This window comes from Nomascus leucogenys, chromosome 9 (assembly GCF_006542625.1).
Source record: "Nomascus leucogenys isolate Asia chromosome 9, Asia_NLE_v1, whole genome shotgun sequence".
Taxonomy (NCBI): Eukaryota; Metazoa; Chordata; class Mammalia; order Primates; family Hylobatidae; genus Nomascus; species Nomascus leucogenys.
In genome coordinates this window covers 53983398-54001207 of record NC_044389.1, presented here as the reverse complement: position 1 = coordinate 54001207, position 17810 = coordinate 53983398, and the positions used below count along the sequence as shown (strand labels likewise).

At 41.8% G+C, this 17810-nt stretch overlaps 1 protein-coding gene across 6 annotated transcripts in view; it reads right to left on the bottom strand.

Annotated features, from left to right (window-relative positions):
* The window catches only part of SLC4A4 (solute carrier family 4 member 4), a 509200-nt gene that overhangs the window by 331182 nt on the left and 160208 nt on the right, over positions 1 to 17810 (bottom strand). For 3 of the 6 annotated variants that reach the window (XM_030818968.1, XM_030818969.1, XM_030818973.1), the window contains exons 1-2: positions 1802 to 1965; positions 1378 to 1451 (exon numbers count right to left, since the gene is read on the bottom strand). In XM_030818968.1, the coding sequence (XP_030674828.1) occupies positions 1378 to 1451; positions 1802 to 1893 (166 nt within the window). In that variant the 5' untranslated portion in view covers positions 1894 to 1965. Of the gene's footprint in view, positions 1 to 1377; positions 1452 to 1801; positions 1966 to 17810 lie in introns of those variants that run through there. The other 3 variants (XM_030818970.1, XM_030818971.1, XM_030818972.1) reach the window with 1 other exon arrangement.

Sequence of the window (17810 nt, the reverse complement as noted above, 5' to 3'; positions counted from 1 at the left end):
TGGGACAGTGACAGAGTCACTGAAATCATTATTTAACATCATGGGTTCCAAGAATCTTAAGACAAAAGTTTTACTATTTTGCTTTCACCAGCTTGACATTTTCCCACAGCATGTTGTAAAAATGCAAGGAACCCATAAAACAATATGAAAGAAAATACTGTAGTTTCCGTTTTCCTAAGAAACTTAGGCATCAAATTCTTATTAGTCAGTCTCAAGAGCATAAATGCGGGAAGTTGAGGTGGGGGTGGAGGCGCCAATCCTCTAACACCACACGGGCAGAAGAAACTTACTAAAGAAAATGAGAAACAACATGATAGCCACACTATTCAAACTGTTCCAAGTGGCACAGGAGCATCACTTGCCCAGTACCTGGTGTTCAGTCTGCTTGAAGAATCACTCCAGAACATACAATACTGACTCTCTTTTTCCCAAGCCCACCACCTTCTGGTTCAAGTTTGGGGCTGGCACTAAATGCTTACCACATGGCACCGGTCAGGTCAGAATCTCCAAAACACAAATGAATTGTCTCTCAGGTGACTTTAAAGGGTGGAATTGATCACATGATTCACCTGCAAGGTTCATTTAACTTTGAATATTGCCTGATTTTTAAAAATCTCATTATAAATATTAATAATAACATATATCTGTGATGCCTCCATATAATTATTTTAATAAATATAAATTCAACTTTGCCTTCTATCAAATAAATAGCATTATTCCCACATTATTGATAAGTCAGGAGACAGGAAAAGGGAATGCCCGCTGAAAGTATTATAGCACCAGATAAAACATAACTCTTCTTTAGTTTTTAACAGGCACTAGGAAACAACAGCAAAAGAGATCCTTGAAGTTTTTTAAATAAAAAATGCTTGTCCATCTTTTCCTAACTGACAGTCATCCATGATTATCACTCTTAACATCTTCAGCTTAAACCCATTTTTCCTGCAACAATGGTATCATTATCCTTCTGTAATATCTATATCTTTATACTACAAGCTACAAGAAAGAATATTAAAGATGCTGCTGAATATATTTATATAAATCGAGCAGCTTTCTTGAATTAGTCATTGGAAGGTGGTTAGTATTATCTGGTAAAATGTTATTTTTGATGAAGAGGCACAGCTAACATAGGCACTTACTTTAAAATAAGACTTTTTTTAAACCAGGCAAGACCCATATTGAATCAGATTTTGATGGTCCAGTGAAGTTCTTAAAATTACTTTCTGTGTTGAAGCAAAATGTAGAGATTGATGAAACTCTATAGAAAAGGTTTGGTGTTTCATTTTAAAAATGTAAGATATATGAAATGCATGAATGTTATTATCTATAGAGACATATGTATGTCAACAGACACTTTCCCAGACCCATAAAGCTCACCTTCTACTTCTTCTTCATCACACACATGCTTGAGGAAGGAAGCCCCTCTGTCCAGGACAGCTTCATCCTCCATCCTATAGTAATAAAAAAGAAAAAAAGAATGCTCAGACTTCTCCTGGAGCGAGCCACTTGGAGCAGCCCAGCTTCTGGGCAGGTTAACCTGCAAGCTGTTGTTCATGTTAGCAGGGCAGAGTCACTCTTCTTCTGGTGTCTGCTACTGCTTCACGCAGCTCCTCTCATCTGGTGCTCGAGAATATGCCGGTCCCACATAGCTTCAGTTCTAACCTTGAGAGGGCACCCACATAGACAGGTAAGAGAAAATAATCCCAATCCTGTAGGCAGGACGTTGGGGGCTCTCTCCTTTAGGGTTTTAAAATTCTTTTTAAAAAGGATGAAAGCAAAAAAAAAAAAAAAAAAAAAATACCAAGAGAGGAAGTTTGGTGTGTCTGGAGTGCTCGTGATGATCGTTTGTGGAAATCCAGCTTCAGTGCTTAGCTCTTTAAACACCCACTGCATAAAATGTATACCCTCACACACACACACATGCACACCCACCCACACGCAGAGAGCGACAGGGAGGTAGGCTAGTGCACAGTGGGAGCCTAGCTTCCAGCCAGCCTCTTAATACCAGCACAGCCCAGTATTCTCTGTTGAGTGGCAAGCTTTGAGTCACATGTTGGCCTTACGGAAATCTGACATCTGAGGATTATCCAGCAACCCGGCTTCGACAATACACACAGATACATGCCACCCATTCATTCATTTTCCACATTCTTATCACACATCTTTCTCTATGTATATCTGCCCCGTTAACTCTTCCCTGAAGGGCACAAAGTTCTTCATTTTGTAACCACATTATGCTGTCCTCCTGTCTCCTTACATAATAGGATCTACTCTGCAATTTCATATGCTAAATAAGACCTCAGAATCCATCCAAGGAATGACAGCGTTTTTAGGGCCTCCCGATGCCAAACATGCTTCTAGTTTATAGAATGAGTTAAGGTTTATTTCCATATTCTGCAGCTCCTTTTCATTGCATTAACTTTGATATACAGAATTCCATGAGGTCTATTTATAGTGAAAGCAGAAAGAAATCCTGAATTGCTCAAATGCTGCTTGTGTAGTACCAGTCTAGAAACAAAGAACTTTCTCTGGGGACAGCTGCTCTATGTCATACCGTACATGAGCCCTGCCAGAGAACCAAATGTTCATTCTGTATTCTATTCATCCAATTATATGCTCAGGCATTGAATATTGTAGTTCTGTTTTCCATATTGTCTGTATAACTTATTCTTGTGCTTCAGATATTTGTTATAATCTATGTGGATGTGCATTGAATTCATATTTTTGTCCTTACTATTTTAGAAGCACATCCATCTCACAAAGCAACCATCACAACATAAAAAGTGAGAAATTTGGTGTCAGGTAGCCCCCGGTTTAAGAAATCTAGCTCTACCACTTAACAGGTGTGCTACCTGGAGCAAAGTTTTTAGCTTTTTTAAGCCTCAGTTTTTCCATCTATAAAACTGGGGTAATAATATCAACCTTGCATTGACTCAACACAATAATATCCACCTTGCATTGATGGCTTTGAGATTCAAATTAGGTAACATACCTAAAAGCACACAGTGCAGGACTTAGCACATACTACATGTTTAATTACTGTAAATTTCCTTCCTTTCTGTTTCCTTCCTTTTCACCCTGACCAATCAATGGTGGACAATAGCATTAAGAAACTCATTACCTCTGGACACTTGCAAGATTTCTTCTTTCAATAGTATCGGCCTTGTATATGATAGCCCATCCTGATATACATCATTTTCCTTCTCTATACTCAAACTAAAAATAGAAAGCTGAATGCAAGCAGGATATGGCTTGGCCATCAAGATTCCAGTGGAAAAGAAAATTCCTTGAAGATTTGAGGCTGGGTGTGGTGGCTCACACCTGTAATCCTGGCACCTGTAATCCCTCAGGAGGCCAAGGCAGGCAGATCACTTGAGGTCAGGAGTTAGAGACCAGCCTGACTAACACGGTGAAACCCCGTCTCCACTAAAAATATAAAAATTAGCAGGCACGGTGGCACATGCCTGTAATCCCAGCTACTCGGGAGGCTGAGGCAAGAGAATAACTTGAACCCAGGAAGCAGAGGTTGCAGTGAGCCACGGCACTGCACTCCAGCCTGGGAGAAAGAGTGAGACTCTGTCTCAAAAAAAAAAAAAAAAAAGACTTAAGAAGTCAAGTCATTTACCAACTTCCCTAAGCCCCTGGTTCCCATGAAGATTAAATGATATAGTATATTCACTGGTTCAGCAAATATTTATTTAGTGCCTGCTATGTTCCTCATACTCTTCAGAGAGAGGGAAATATATCTGTGAATCAGAGAGACAAAGTTCCCAAGAATTAATAGTGAATAGATGAACAAGGTAATCTCAGATAGCATTAAGTGCTTTGTGGAAAATAAAATGAGGCAGGGACTGCTTGGCACAGGGTGGTTCACATGAGGCTTCTGGATGACAACTGAGCAGAGACAAAAATGACAGGAAGGAATCAGTACTGTGAATATTTGCAGGTAATGTGTTCCAAGCAAAGGGAACAGCAAGTGCAAAGGCTCTAAGATGAAGACAAGTTTAGGATGAAACTCGAACAGGAACAGAAACAAAGTTAGTACGGCTGCACAGGGCCAGAAGGTCAACTTTAGAGATGACACTGATTGGGCCACGAAACCAGTGAAAGGCGTCAGAATTTTAGGTGTTATGGGAGCCACTGAAGAGTCTAAAATGGAGAGTGACTTGAACTGTTTTTCGTTTTTACAAGATTACCCTGGCTGCTATGTGAACAATGGACAGTAAGGGGACAAGAGAAATTAAGAAATTATCGAAGGAGCCAGGGGAAGGCTATGGGAGAAACAAGTTGCTGGGGAACAAATCAAGAGTTCTATTTAGCCACTTTAAGAATAAGATGCTTATTACACATGAAAAATGAGCCATCGGGCATACAAGTAGATGTCTGAGTCTGGAGCTCAGAGGCTCAGGATTAGAGATAAAAATTAGGAAATCAATGAATAAAGCTGGTACCTGAAGCTATTACTGGACGAGATCATCCAGGAAGAAAATGTAAAAATCAAGGAGTGGACCTAGGACCAAGTGCTGAGGCATGCCAACATTTACAAGCAGAGTAGAGGAACAAAAACAGTCAATGAGGTAAGAATCCAGGCAACAGTGATGTCAAGGAAGTGACAAAAGGAGGAGAGTACTGCTACAGAGTGGCTGAGAAAGACGGAAAGAGATGTAAAAAGCACTTTGGTCATGACCACCAATGTCTTCTAATTGCCAAATATAATTTTTACATACCACACACAGTAGCAGACACAGAGGAGGCATTCAGTAGTTCTCTTTTCTCTTTCCTGCATTCATTCATTCAGTAAATATTTACTGGATACTACTATGTTGCAGGCACAAGCCAAGGCACTAGAGTTACAGTGAGCAAGACAGACAAGGTGCCTAATGCAATCACATCCACCTTCTCAGCAATCCAGGCAAATAAGTTCCAAAGGCAAGAATCCATCCATTATACATTTGTAGACATAGATAAGGATGACAGTTTAATGAGGAAATTTTCTTAAAAGACCTCCGAAGCACAACAAAATCCTGAAGCCCTGTGCTACTGCACGTACATTAACGGTGCCAGCTCCCCTTTAGAAAAAAAAGTGGTTTAGCTCACATTAACCCTTTCCAGTCCTATCAGAACTAACCCTTTCCAACCTATAGAATCCAACACAATTTCATGTGGAACATCATTTCTGCACCCCACCATTAATCAAACTGGTCCTAAAGTCTTTTGTTGCCTTTTTTTCAAATTTCCTAACTAAAACGTTTAGCCTTGTGCCTAAGCCATTCCCAAAATTGCATGCAACAACAAAAGAAGTAAAAGAAGAAAAGCTGACACAGTGGCTCAGCCTGTAATCCCAATGCTTTGGGAGGCTGAGTGGGAGGATTGCTTGAGGCCAGGAGTTCCAGACCAGTCTGGGCAACATAGCAAGACCTATCTCTGAAATTTTTTTCCCAAATTAGCTATGTGCAGTGGTGTGCACCTGTAGTCCCAGCTACTTGGGAGGCTGAGGTGGGAGGACTGCTTGAGCCCAGAAGTTCAAGGCTTCAGTGAGCTATGATTAGGGCACTGCATTCCAGCCTGGGTAATGCAGTGAATTCCCATCTCTAAAAGGAAAAAGAAAATCAGAAATAAAGAGAAAATGAAAACCAGCAACAACTGGAGGGGATAGTAGAAAAGTTCAGAAAAACCCTCTTCCTAGGCTGAGAAAAGCATCCAGCCTAACTGAGGCACTGTCACTATGTTCCATCTGAGTTAGAGAGAGAGAATAATGATTGGTGCATTCCTTGGCTCTTTGATGCATATTTCACATTCCCTCCAAGACTATACATAGCAAGTAATTAGAAACTTCGTTCTTTCTGACAGACAATGCAGAGCATCTCAAAGCAGCCTCTTCCCTGTAGGAAGCAAAAAGAGGTGAGTGAGGCAAATGGAAAATATAAAACCTGCACACCCACAGCAGCCTTTCTCCAGAGCAGCCCTCATGCCTGCTTAGAAGTAAGTCCAGCCGGTTGCACCTAGGCTTCTGCACAAAATACAGGAATTCGGCACCTTTTCTTCATCTTTACACCACAAATGTCAATTATTTGGGTTCGTGTCCCTCCCCACTGCAAATCCTCTCAGCAGTTGCTTGCTATTATTAGTAAGACAGAGATATCTTTTAAAATAACCATCTGATCCAACTAGTTCCTCCTTCTATCAATAGGAAGAAATTAACTCATCCAGTCCTTAATCAGGCCCTCAATCCCATTCTTAAAAGTTCTTTCATACAACCTGCATTTGCTGAAAACAAAGAAGGGAAGAACATGTTTCTAAAAAGCTCCCTGGGTTGCTCACATCACCAGCATGAGGCAAAGTTCAGAATAGATTTGGAAGCTTCTCACCAGCATCACGGGGATAAGGGTCACACCAGTCAGTATAAAATCCACTCAGGGCCAATAATGCCTTCCCTCAGCCAGGCCTCTGACCGTACAAGTTATACCCTTTCTACAGAAGTCCACACCCAAAGCAAGGTTTTTCTTATTCTCTGTTATTCTGGGACACCAAAATGATTTAACTGTAACACATGTCAAATCTACTGCCAAATGGACCGGCTTTCACCAGCCGGTCCTAATCACCGAGCAGGCTCGTAAGGGTGACTTAAGCCCAGCATGAGAAACATTTGTGCAAAACTGTCAGCCATTGGGTCTTGAGCACCCATCTACATTCCACCCCTCTAAGTTCCCACCCCCAGAGCCCATGCCAACTGCCAACGTGCTCACCAGCTAGTCCACACAGCGCAAGCAGCTGCCACTCAGCCAGTCAGCACGTGGCAGGCCGCCAGCACACAAGTTTCAGAATGCAAGCCTGCCCCGTCACAGTGCTGCTAAAGGTTGAAGGTCTTGGAGTGTGCTAGCCTTTAGATTCGCCTCACTTGCCCTCCCACCTCCCTTCTCCCATCCCTCCCCTGTTACGCCTCCCACTGTAGCATTTCACTTGTCTCTATAGTAACAGCATCTGCTTTCAGGGTTAAAACTTCACACAGCACATTTCTCCTCCTAGCCCAAGCTTTTGCCAAAGGATGCAGTAGCAAAAAGCCTGCTGCTTTACCGTGGAGCCACCTGTCTCCCTGCCACCCAGGACTGCAGCTACTTTGTAAACTGTAGGATGAAAGCGACTGCAGTACTGAGCCCAGGGGAAGCGAAACAGAGCCTCCAACCCTGGCACACTGGCTGGTGTGTAGCGGATCCCCTCTGGGGTTTGTATACCCAATCCCAGAGCTAGCCCGCTGTCTTCCACAGCCTGCTTTGCACCTAACGATGCTGCACATGGATCAAGTTCATAGCAGGGCTTTTTGATTGCATCCCAAAAGGCATCGGGGATGGCACCCTAGAGAGCAGCAGGGCACCAGTGTTTAACATGCCCATACCAGAGTTTAATATCACTGGTTCTCTCCGTGCATGCAGCTTAAAGTTTATTAGCTAATCTTGTATTTCAACCCATCCCACTTTATCCTCACCAGCTTGGTCTGTTTATGACATCCGGTGAACCCCATAATCTCTCACTTCACACAGCTTTCTGGTGCATAGCCAATGTTTAAACAGTTCTTTACACACATGCCCACACATACACACCAAAGTGACGCACACAGGGCAGTGACCAATGCTAGCAAGTGAAGAGTTTTATTATTAGCCATTTTTGCCATGAAAACTAAGTGTATACAAGGGCCTTTACTTGAGGACTGCAGTCTCAGAGTTCAAAAGCAGGCTGTCCCTGTTACTTGGCCAATCTTGGATCAGATGAAAGACAAAAATCAGCATTTCACAGGTCTTCTTCAGGAGCTATACAGAATATAACAATCAGTACTGACATCTAAAATTATACACTCATACATACATTTCTGAGTTCTATTCCCTATTCAAATCATGTTTAAGAAGTGGGGGACTATTCCCATTATAAACCATTTGCAAACGTGATTTTTTTTTCATGATTCTAAACTTCACAGCATTTTATTGGTGTTTTAGTTGTTCTGTAAAATCTGCTCTGCGCATTTTCAACATACACATAAAGAACAAGACACAATTCTCTAAGCCCCAGGCGACAGGGAAGAGTGATCTCAGTGGCTGCAAAGTGCACTGCCATCTTTTGGCAACATGTGTTCACTACAGGGAACCAAAGGGCAAGAAAAAGTGCAACCATTCCTTTTAAAACTTCACAGGGGCTGAAAAAAAAAAAAAACTTCACAGGGGCTCTAAGAAAGCCTTTCATTCCCACAGGAAGTAAGACAGAACACAGTTGCTGACTTAACTGTGCAGACTGCTGGAGCTCTGGACATCCATACTGGGGGAAAGGGACATCGGTGCAGCAAAACTGACAAGCATGACTGATGGCAGTGATGACTCCCGGAGATCAGCCAGCAACAAAGCGAAGCAAATCTCCTTCCCAGAGCTCAGGAGCACCCTAATCAGCCTGGAAATTTACACGGGCCCAGGGCCAGAGGGAAATAGGTGAGAGCCCCACACAAAATCAGACTCAGAGAACTGGATAAAAGGTGAAAATGCAACCCAGAGCAGGATCACGCCAAATCTAATTCTGGATTTATGAACTGTATTAAAAGTTCATTTGTACTCTTGGGCACTTATCCCAGAGAAATAAAAACTTATGTTCACCCAAAAACCTGTACATGAATGTTTACAGCAGCTTTAAGTATAGTAGAAAACTCCAGAATTAATCCACGTCTTTCAACAGAAGAGTGGTTAAACTATGGTACATCCATACCATGGAATACTGCTTAGCAAGAAAAATGAACAAACTATTGATACACACAACAAACTGAATGAATTTCCAGGGGGTTATGCTGAGTGAGAAAAGCTCATCCCAAAATGTTACAAACTATATAATACAATTTATATGGAGTGACAAAATTTTAGAAATGAAGGACAGATTTAGGACAGATTCATGTTTGCCAGGGGTTAAAGATGGAGGTATTTGTTGTTAACAAAGGCAACACGAGGAACCCCTGTGGTTGGCTCTATTCAGTATCTTATCTGTGGATACATGGATCAACACAGGTGATAAAATTGTATAGAACTTAATACAGACAGAGAAGAGAGAGAGAGAAATTAGTACAAGTAAAACGGGAAATGTGAATAAAGTTTGGTGAATTGTATCAGTGCCAATACGCTGGTTATGACATTATACTACCTCTTTGTAAAACGTTAACCTTGGGAAAATCTGGCGAAGTGGAGCTTTTCTGCACCAGTAACTTCTCTGTATAATTTCTCAAATATGCATTTGAATCTACAATTATCTCAATAAAATTTTCAATTTAAAAAAGCTCATTTGTAACTCTGTTTTTTAATTTCCCCTAGAAACATTATTCTACATGGTGGTCAGGTACAATCAGCTGGTCCACCAACACAGATGCAGAATCAGGCAAAACTGAATACAAAATCCCAGATGCATACTTTGTGTGTAAGCTTAGAAAGTTAACTAACCTCTCACTTCAGTGTCTTTTAAAATGAGCTTATATCACTTCAGAAGTTAGTTTAGGGAATTAAATAATTTCCTAAATAAATCCAACCAGTTTTAGTTAAGTCAAATATAAAGTTCATAGGGCCCAGAGAATAGAGTGTTAAGACTCCTACAGACACAGAGGTCATGATTCTGTCTCATGAGCAAATGCACGGGATTTTTGACGACCACAGATAAACTGTCCCTTCAACTATTAGGATCAAACTCTCCCTTTCCATCCTCTCCATGCTAGGGCTAGGTCTCCTAAACTCTGTCTTCAGATTTTTGATTGGCTTCTGAAAGGCTGGAACAGGCTCAACAACAAAGGGCAAGAAAATAATTGATAGGAGGATGGAAACAGACTCTGGGGTGAGAAAAGGCTCAGAGGCCGGAGAGGTGACAGATGAGGGAAGAAAGTGCTGTGGGGGATGGTATGAAGTGCTGAAAGGAGGACTTCGTTCATGACTCCTCAGGACATTCCCTGACTTAGCCTATACTCACACTCACATGCTCCTTAATATTTTTAATGGACCATTTCATGTGCTTCCACAAAGACCGTGTGCTGCTTCTGACCAGAGTTCCATTGTAGAATAGAGTAGTCTCCTTCCTAAGTCAGAAACCAAGTACTTTGTCCTTCCAACATTTTCTCAGAGGTTTTACTGTTACAGACAGGAAAAACTCTAAACTCCCTTCTAAACTCTTTTAGCTTTCAATCACCCTTCTTCAAGGCTTGTTGCGTGAAAATCAGAAAGATCCTAAGACAGGAATCAGGCAAGATGAAAAGGCTGGGCTCCTCCATATGAGACACCAGCACAGAGGATGGCGACGGGCACGTTCATCCTCTGTCCCCTCCTCCCCACCACCATCGGCTCTTCAACCAAGAGCCAGACCCAAACCAGCAGCAGAGTAAGGAAAGAAGAGCAAAGGGAGGAAGGGATGATACCCCACAGGACAATCACGGGAAAGGGAATATCTATAGCTAAAAGCCCACCCTGCAAGACAGCTGTTAGTCAGTGGATGCCCCAACATGCTCAGGTTTGATGTGAGTGGAGGATGGCTGGATTCCCATCTGCCTTCTCACCAGTGGTTTCTCTCTGGCCTCCCCGGATCTGAACTCATTCCCCTCTAAACCATCCATTTATAAAACACACTTTGGTATCTCTCATTTTAAAGAGCCTTCAGTGGTTCTTCATTACATGGAAGATGAAATCCAACTTGCTTAACATGAAATGTAAGCTCAGGTCCTACTATCCCCACACCATACACCCTGAACCGTCCACCACACCTTCGTGTACATGCTATTTCCTCTAATTAATATATCATCTTAGTTAACCCATTCTTCAAAACCCAACTTAAGATCCAACCTCTCCAGAAGCCTCTCTACATTATCAGACATACCCTTCCCTGAGCAGAGCTATGCTCCTTCCTCTGTTCTCCATTGGCTTCCTGAATGTGCCTGCTTCTCATATAGCACGTTACAATGCATTGTCATCATAACTTATCATCACTCAACTGTACTTGGGTATGTCATGGCTCTTGTCCCCACCACATTATGAGCTCTCTGAGAGCAAATATTGTCTTTCTAAAGTTTTTCTACCTCTAGTGTCAAGCATAGTCACTACACATAGTCTACTAACTATGTGTAGTGACTATGTGTAGTGACCATGAATCAATCAATTAATCAATTGATTCAGTGACTATGAATCAATCAATCAGTCAATCAATCAGTTAGAAACAGGCACAGTGAGGGCACATACATGTTTGGTATTAAGTGGATCTCTAAGTCTAAAGGCACTGAATGTGTATTTCAAACAACATAAACCCCATAAACAACCAAATTTCCAATTACTTAGCCTGTTATTCAACTGAAGGAATAGTGATTTGTTCCAAAGAAAGGGGGGAAAATGGCTGTGCTATACTCCCTGAAGAGTATTATGTTTATGGTTGAATTAAGGGACTTTTCAAGGATATTTTTAACTATATAATTTTCTCTTTATAGACTAACATTAGATCTTAGCTCTCCACACAGACTGTAACTATACACTCAAATGTAGGGGTCAAATTAAATTCAAATGAGAATTTCCCCTGGTCTGCTAAAAAAAAAAAATTAAGAGGTACCTGTACCTGCCACATATTTGGTTCTAAATAAAAGTTTGTTCCACGAACAGAAGAATGAATGAACTTAAAAATAAATCACACCACAAACTACTTTAAATAGCCAGAAGCAAAGCCTGGCACAGTGGCATATGCCTAAAGTCCCAGCTAGTAGGAAGGCTGAGGTGGGAAGACTGCTTGAGCCCAGGAGCTTTGAGGCTGTAGTGCGTTACAATCATGCCTGTGAATAGCCACTGCACTCCAGCCTAGGCAACATAGTGAGATCTATCTCTAAAAAAAAATCATAAATACCCAGAAGCAGCATGAAAGTTATAAGAAAGTTCAATTTTGTTCATCAGGCCTGCAACTGGACAAATAAAACTCTGTAATGTGTTTAGGTAAACCTATAAAGAAGCTGGATGGCAGCCACCTGCAAATAAAATTAGGATTCAAAATGTTAATATAAGCCTTAAGCTCTAGAAATTGTAGCTTAATTTTATGTTTATACACAGTCAATGATAAATTATTTGTAGTAATTAGCATGGCAATAGCATGGATAACTAAAATCCTCAGTTAATTCATATTCATTGTAGTCTGTGACTTTTGCACATTTACTGTGGATTTCACAGTGATCTCAGATCAGATGCAGATTGGCAGGCAGATGGGGACTGAAGAGAAGGAGTTTGTTCCAGGATACAGGGCTGGGAGTCAGCTCCATGACACCTGATCAGGTACAGCCCCTGACCCACCCACCTTTAACACACAGAACTGACATTGGAGAAGATGCCTTCTGAAACGGGTATAGCCAAACCTTCCTACCTCTACCCAACATGGCAACCACAGTGTTCACATCTCCCATCCTGAACCACCACCCAGCTGGCAGGGATGAGGCTCCTGAAATTTTATTAAGTTCTTGCTACATGTCAGTCAGTGTGCTAAGCAACATACATGCATTATTTCCTTCTGGATGCCATCTTATTTTATCTGACTCAGTAACAGGGAAAGAACTGATGGTTCTAGCTAAAGGATGCCAATACCTATAACAATGCAGGAACTGAGATTAGGGACTTTCATTATCTATTATTTTTTTTTTGAAACGGAGTCTTGTTCTGTCGCCCAGGCTGGGGTTCACTGGTACGATATCAGCTCACCGCAACCTCCACCTCCTCGGTTCAAGCGATTCTCCTGCCTCAAGTAGCTGGGATTATAGGCACGCGCCACCATGCCCAGCTAACTTTTGTATTTTTAGTAGAGATGGTGTTTCGCCATGTTGGCCAGGCTGGTCTCCAACTCCTGACCTCAGGTGATCCACCCACCTGGGCCTCCCAAAGTGCTGGGATTACAGGCATGAACCACCGCACCCGGCCCATTATCTATTAATTTTTTAAGTCACATTTTAGATACTTACTACCTGCCAAGTACTAAGCTAAATACTCTGTGATGATTATTTAATTCAATCTTCATGACAATGCCATGAGGTAGGGACTTTTCACACACCCACTTTAAAGTTCTAATTTTGAAGTTAAATAATTTGCCCAAAATCACATAGGACATGTGATGAGAAGACCAGGCATGCAGACTAATTTAGCAGTCCACAGTTTTAACCCCTCTACTATACTCTTTCATAATTAACTCATCAATGCCCACCAAGGATTATCTTCAAGAATATTTTTTCATAATGCTGAACTCACATATATGCCTTCTTATAATTTCAAATTACATCACTTACCTCTTTCCCCACTTTGGTGTGCCTACTGGCCAAAGATTGGAGCATCCTGGAGCAATCCCCCCCAAGTTAATGTCTTTATTTTTATTTAGCAAACACTTAGGTAGTGCTTACTATGTCCTAGTTACTATTGTAATTGCTTTACAAATATTATTAGCTCATTTAATACAACAATCCAATGAGGTTTGTACTGTTTTTATCACCATCATATCTGAAACACAGAGAGATTAAGTCACATGCCCAAAAAAACCACACGGCTATAACTGTTGATATCAGGATTCAAACCCAGGAGGACTGGCTCCAAAATCTGTTCTCTTACCCACTCAATGTCAAGCTGCCTCTTTTTAGCCAATTTGACTGATCTGTTAAAACTCTCCAAATATCTTGGGGAGTCTTGAGCCCTGGCAGTTGAGGAACAAGAGCAGGAGGAGGAAGTCAGGACCGACACCTACAGTGGGTCAGTGTTCACAGGACCAGGTTGTGGATGAGATGGGGCTGTGAGGATTCAGGCTCTTAGGATGGGACTGAGAGGATCAGGCTCAGAGAAGAAGCGGCTGTGGGGACCCGGGCTCCAGACGGGACTTAGGGAACGGCGATGGATGTGAGTTCTCCATCATCTGAGAGAAGTTGGTCTGGGAGGAACAGGATTGTGAGGACCCGCATTCCTAAGAGGAGAGGAGCGGAAAGGAATGAGGTGTGAAGGCATGGGCTCCAGAGAGGTAAAAGTGGGGCAGTGAGGACCTGGGCTCCTAAGTGGCAGAAGAGGGACAGTGAAGACCCGGGCTCCTAAGGATCAGAAACGGGGCCACGAAGACTCAGGTTCCTGAGGGGCAGAAGCAGACTGAGAAAATCTGAGTTTGGAAGGGAACAGAAGCGGGCAGTGAAGACGGGCTTCTGTGGGAATGGGATCTGGGCTTTGAGACTCCGAGTTCCTGAGTCTCAGAACAGAGCTGTGAGGACCCAAGCTCCTAAAAGCGTTGGAACTAAGGGACCATGGATGTGAGATCACCCTACAAAGGAAAGGGAAAGGGCGGCCTACTTGGCTTTGGGCAGGCTTTTCTTGTGTCAGATATTCAATCTAGGAGGTCCACATGCAAGCATCTTCATTTTCTGCTTCATTCTTGGGAATCAGATGTAAAGTTGAAAATAGTTTGAACTCAGTTATATACTTGATAAGTTCTTTAAAACCCATTCCACTCAACCCTGATTGAGCACAGATCTCTGCATCTCAAATAAAAGAATGTCAGTGCAGGCCGGGCGCGGTGGCTCACGCCTGTAAAACCAGCACTTTGGGAGGCCGAGGCAGGCAGATCACGAGGTCAGGAGATCGAGACCACAGTGAAACCCTGTCTCTACTAAAAATACAAAAATTTAGCCGGGCGCGGGGGCGGGTGCCTGTAGTTCCAGCTACTCAGGAAGCTGAGGCAGGAGAATGGCGTGAACCCGGGAGGCGGAGCTTGCAGTGAGCCGAGATCACACCACTGCACTCAAGCTTGAGTGACAGAGGGAGGCTCGGTCTCAAAAAAAAAAAAAAAAAAAGAATGTCAGTGCAAAACAAAAACAAAAATAAAAACTCTAGGAACCTGGGATCACAAATATTAAACAGACCTTTAGTGAAAGGGTAGACTCACTGAATAATTGGAGTATACAGACCCCTGACATTCATGAGCATCCCCTCCCCAGGCCCATTTTGCAAATTCCCCAATTCACAAGTATCACACAGCATCTAATTTCCATCTGCCAGCTCAGCCTCCACTCACCACTTGGCCACACGGTTCTCCACCAAAGCACAAACCCACTACATGGTATGACCCTCTAGGGCTGCTAGCAAATAGTTGAAATCACAATTGTTAAATTCACACATGCCAAGGAACTACTGTATCAAAACCCGGAAGAGTGTATCACTCACCATGTGGGCTGCACCATTAAGCAGAAAAACAACCTGTATCTCATAAACTTGATGAGCATAGTTCACTATTACAAGAATATTGAAGACATTTCTCGTCTGTGTTCCCTTATTAAAATGTCTCTTTCCACAATGCTGTTCAAAGTTTATCCTTCATTTTTCCCAAGAAATCTCTCAGTGTACACTTGTGATCTAATTTTCCAAAGTTTAACTCATTTACTCATTCATTTATTCAATTTATTGAGTGTCTGCTATGACTAGGCATTATTCTAGGCACTAAGGATGAATCCATGGTGGGAAACAGACAATACCCAAAATTTAAAAATCAGCTGCATAATGTGTTAAAAGTTGATACTGCAATGGAAAAATGTAAGCAAGAAAGAGATTTAGGGAATGCTGGTTAAACTGGGGAGTGATGCAGTTTTAAATAGGTAGTTAAGAAAGGCCTCAACACTCGGAGTGATAGTTGAGCAAAGATTGAAAAGGGTAAGGAAGTGAGACTTGCAGTTATGTGAGAGAACAGCAAATGCAAAGGCCCTGAGGCAGGAAATAGCCTGGAAGATTACTGGAATATCAAGGCCAGTAGGTGGTGCAGTGAGCCAGGAGGGCTGGAGATAAAATCAGAGAGGTGAAGGTAAAGGAGAGGCAGGCTGCTTTGGGTCTGGAAGGCTACTGCATGAAGGGCTTTGGTGTTTACTCTGAACAACTAGAAAGCCACTGGAGAGTCTAAGCAATAGAGTGATAGTTCCTCAAGCTTACAGTCTTTACCCAAGTCTCTGTCATTATATAAACAATTCCATTAAGGTGCTTCCTGAAACCTGCTTAGAAGGTCTTTCTGGGGCCACAGCTAGTGTAGCACAGAGGTTACAGGTGGGGTCTGCTGGATCAGAATCCTATAGCACCATGTCAGAACTTGACCCAATCCTCTGCAGATCCAAAAATGAATCAACACACCTTAGGAGACTTCATCCCAAGGGTTCAGAGCCTTGACATTGACTTCTGCCTTGTGAACGTGCTGAGCAATGTTTCAGTGCTCATGACAAAGGCCAATCTGCATTAACTTGTTAATATAATCTTTATCAACTTCTGCCAAACTAGCTTCAAAGTTCATGACTCAAGTTGTTGCCACTTGAATCCTCGCCTACCTAAATCTGCCCCAGGGATGGCAACACGTAGTGTTAGAAGATGCCAAAGCAGATGATTAATATGTGAATATCATGAGAATAGCATACAGCTTATTGTTGGTGTCTTTTTTTTTAACACCCACGATTCAAATTGATACCTTAAATAAAAAAGGAATACATTTAAAGTTGTTATAAACTACGAGTTTTCTGATTCCATGGTTACACTGACTGCACTTTGGGGGAAAATGCCCTGAGCTTGTCATCCTTTGCCGTAAGAATGACACCCCGTGTTTGGTTCTAGCCGCTTGTTTGTACAAACAGGAGTGGTCCACATTGTGGAAGGATGTTATATCCCAATTTAAAAACACTCTTCTTCATAGTGAAAAGCAGTAAGATGATCCTCAAAGAGTTAAAAGCAGAACTATCTACCATTCAACCCAGCAATCCCATTACTGGGTATATACCCAGAGGAATATAAATCATTCTACCATAAAGACGTATGCACACGAACGTTCACTGCAGCACTATTCACAATAGCAAAGCCATGGAATCAACCTAAATGCCCATTAATGACAGACTGGATAAAGAAAATGTGGTACCAATATACCATGGAATGCTATGCAGCCATGAAAAAGAAGAAGATCATGTCTTTTGCAGGAACATGGATGCAGCTGGAGGCTATTATCCTCAGCAAACTAACCCAGGAACAGAAAACCAAATAGTGCATGTTCTCACTTGTAAGTGGGAGCTAAATGATAAGAACTTACGAACACAAAGAAGGAAACAACAGACACTGGGGTCTACTTTAGCGGGGAGGGTGGAAGGAGGGAGAGGAACAGAAAAGATAACTATTGGGTACTGGGCTTAATACATGGGTGATGAAATAATACGTGCAACAAACTCCCACGACATGCGTTTACCTCTGTAACAAACCTTCACATGTACCCCCAAACCCAAAATAAAAGTTAAAAAAATAAAATAAAAACACTTTCCTTAACTCTGAGAGAAAAAAGGACACCCATAAGACATAACTATCTAATGTGACACACGGGTTGAGATGCTAATTCAAACAAATCAACTGTTTAAAAAACTATTTTGAGACAATCAAGGAAGCTTGGATATTAATTGGGTATTAGATGGTACTAAGGAATTATTATTAATTGTATTAGGTATGATAACGGTGGTGAGGTTATATATATTTTTAATGTCTTTAGAGGCATATGTCAAAGATGTTGCAGTTTCGGTTCCACTCCACCACAATAAAACAAATATCACAATAAAGCGAGTCACATGAAATTTTTGTTTCCCAATGCATATAAAAGTTATGTTTATACTACACTGTTGTCTATTGTGTGCAATAGCATTATATCTAAAAAATGCACATACCTTAATTTTAAAATTCTGTATTGCTAAAAAATGCTAACAATCACCAGAGCTTTCACCAAGTTGTAATTTTTTGCTAGTGGAAGGTCTTGCCTCAATT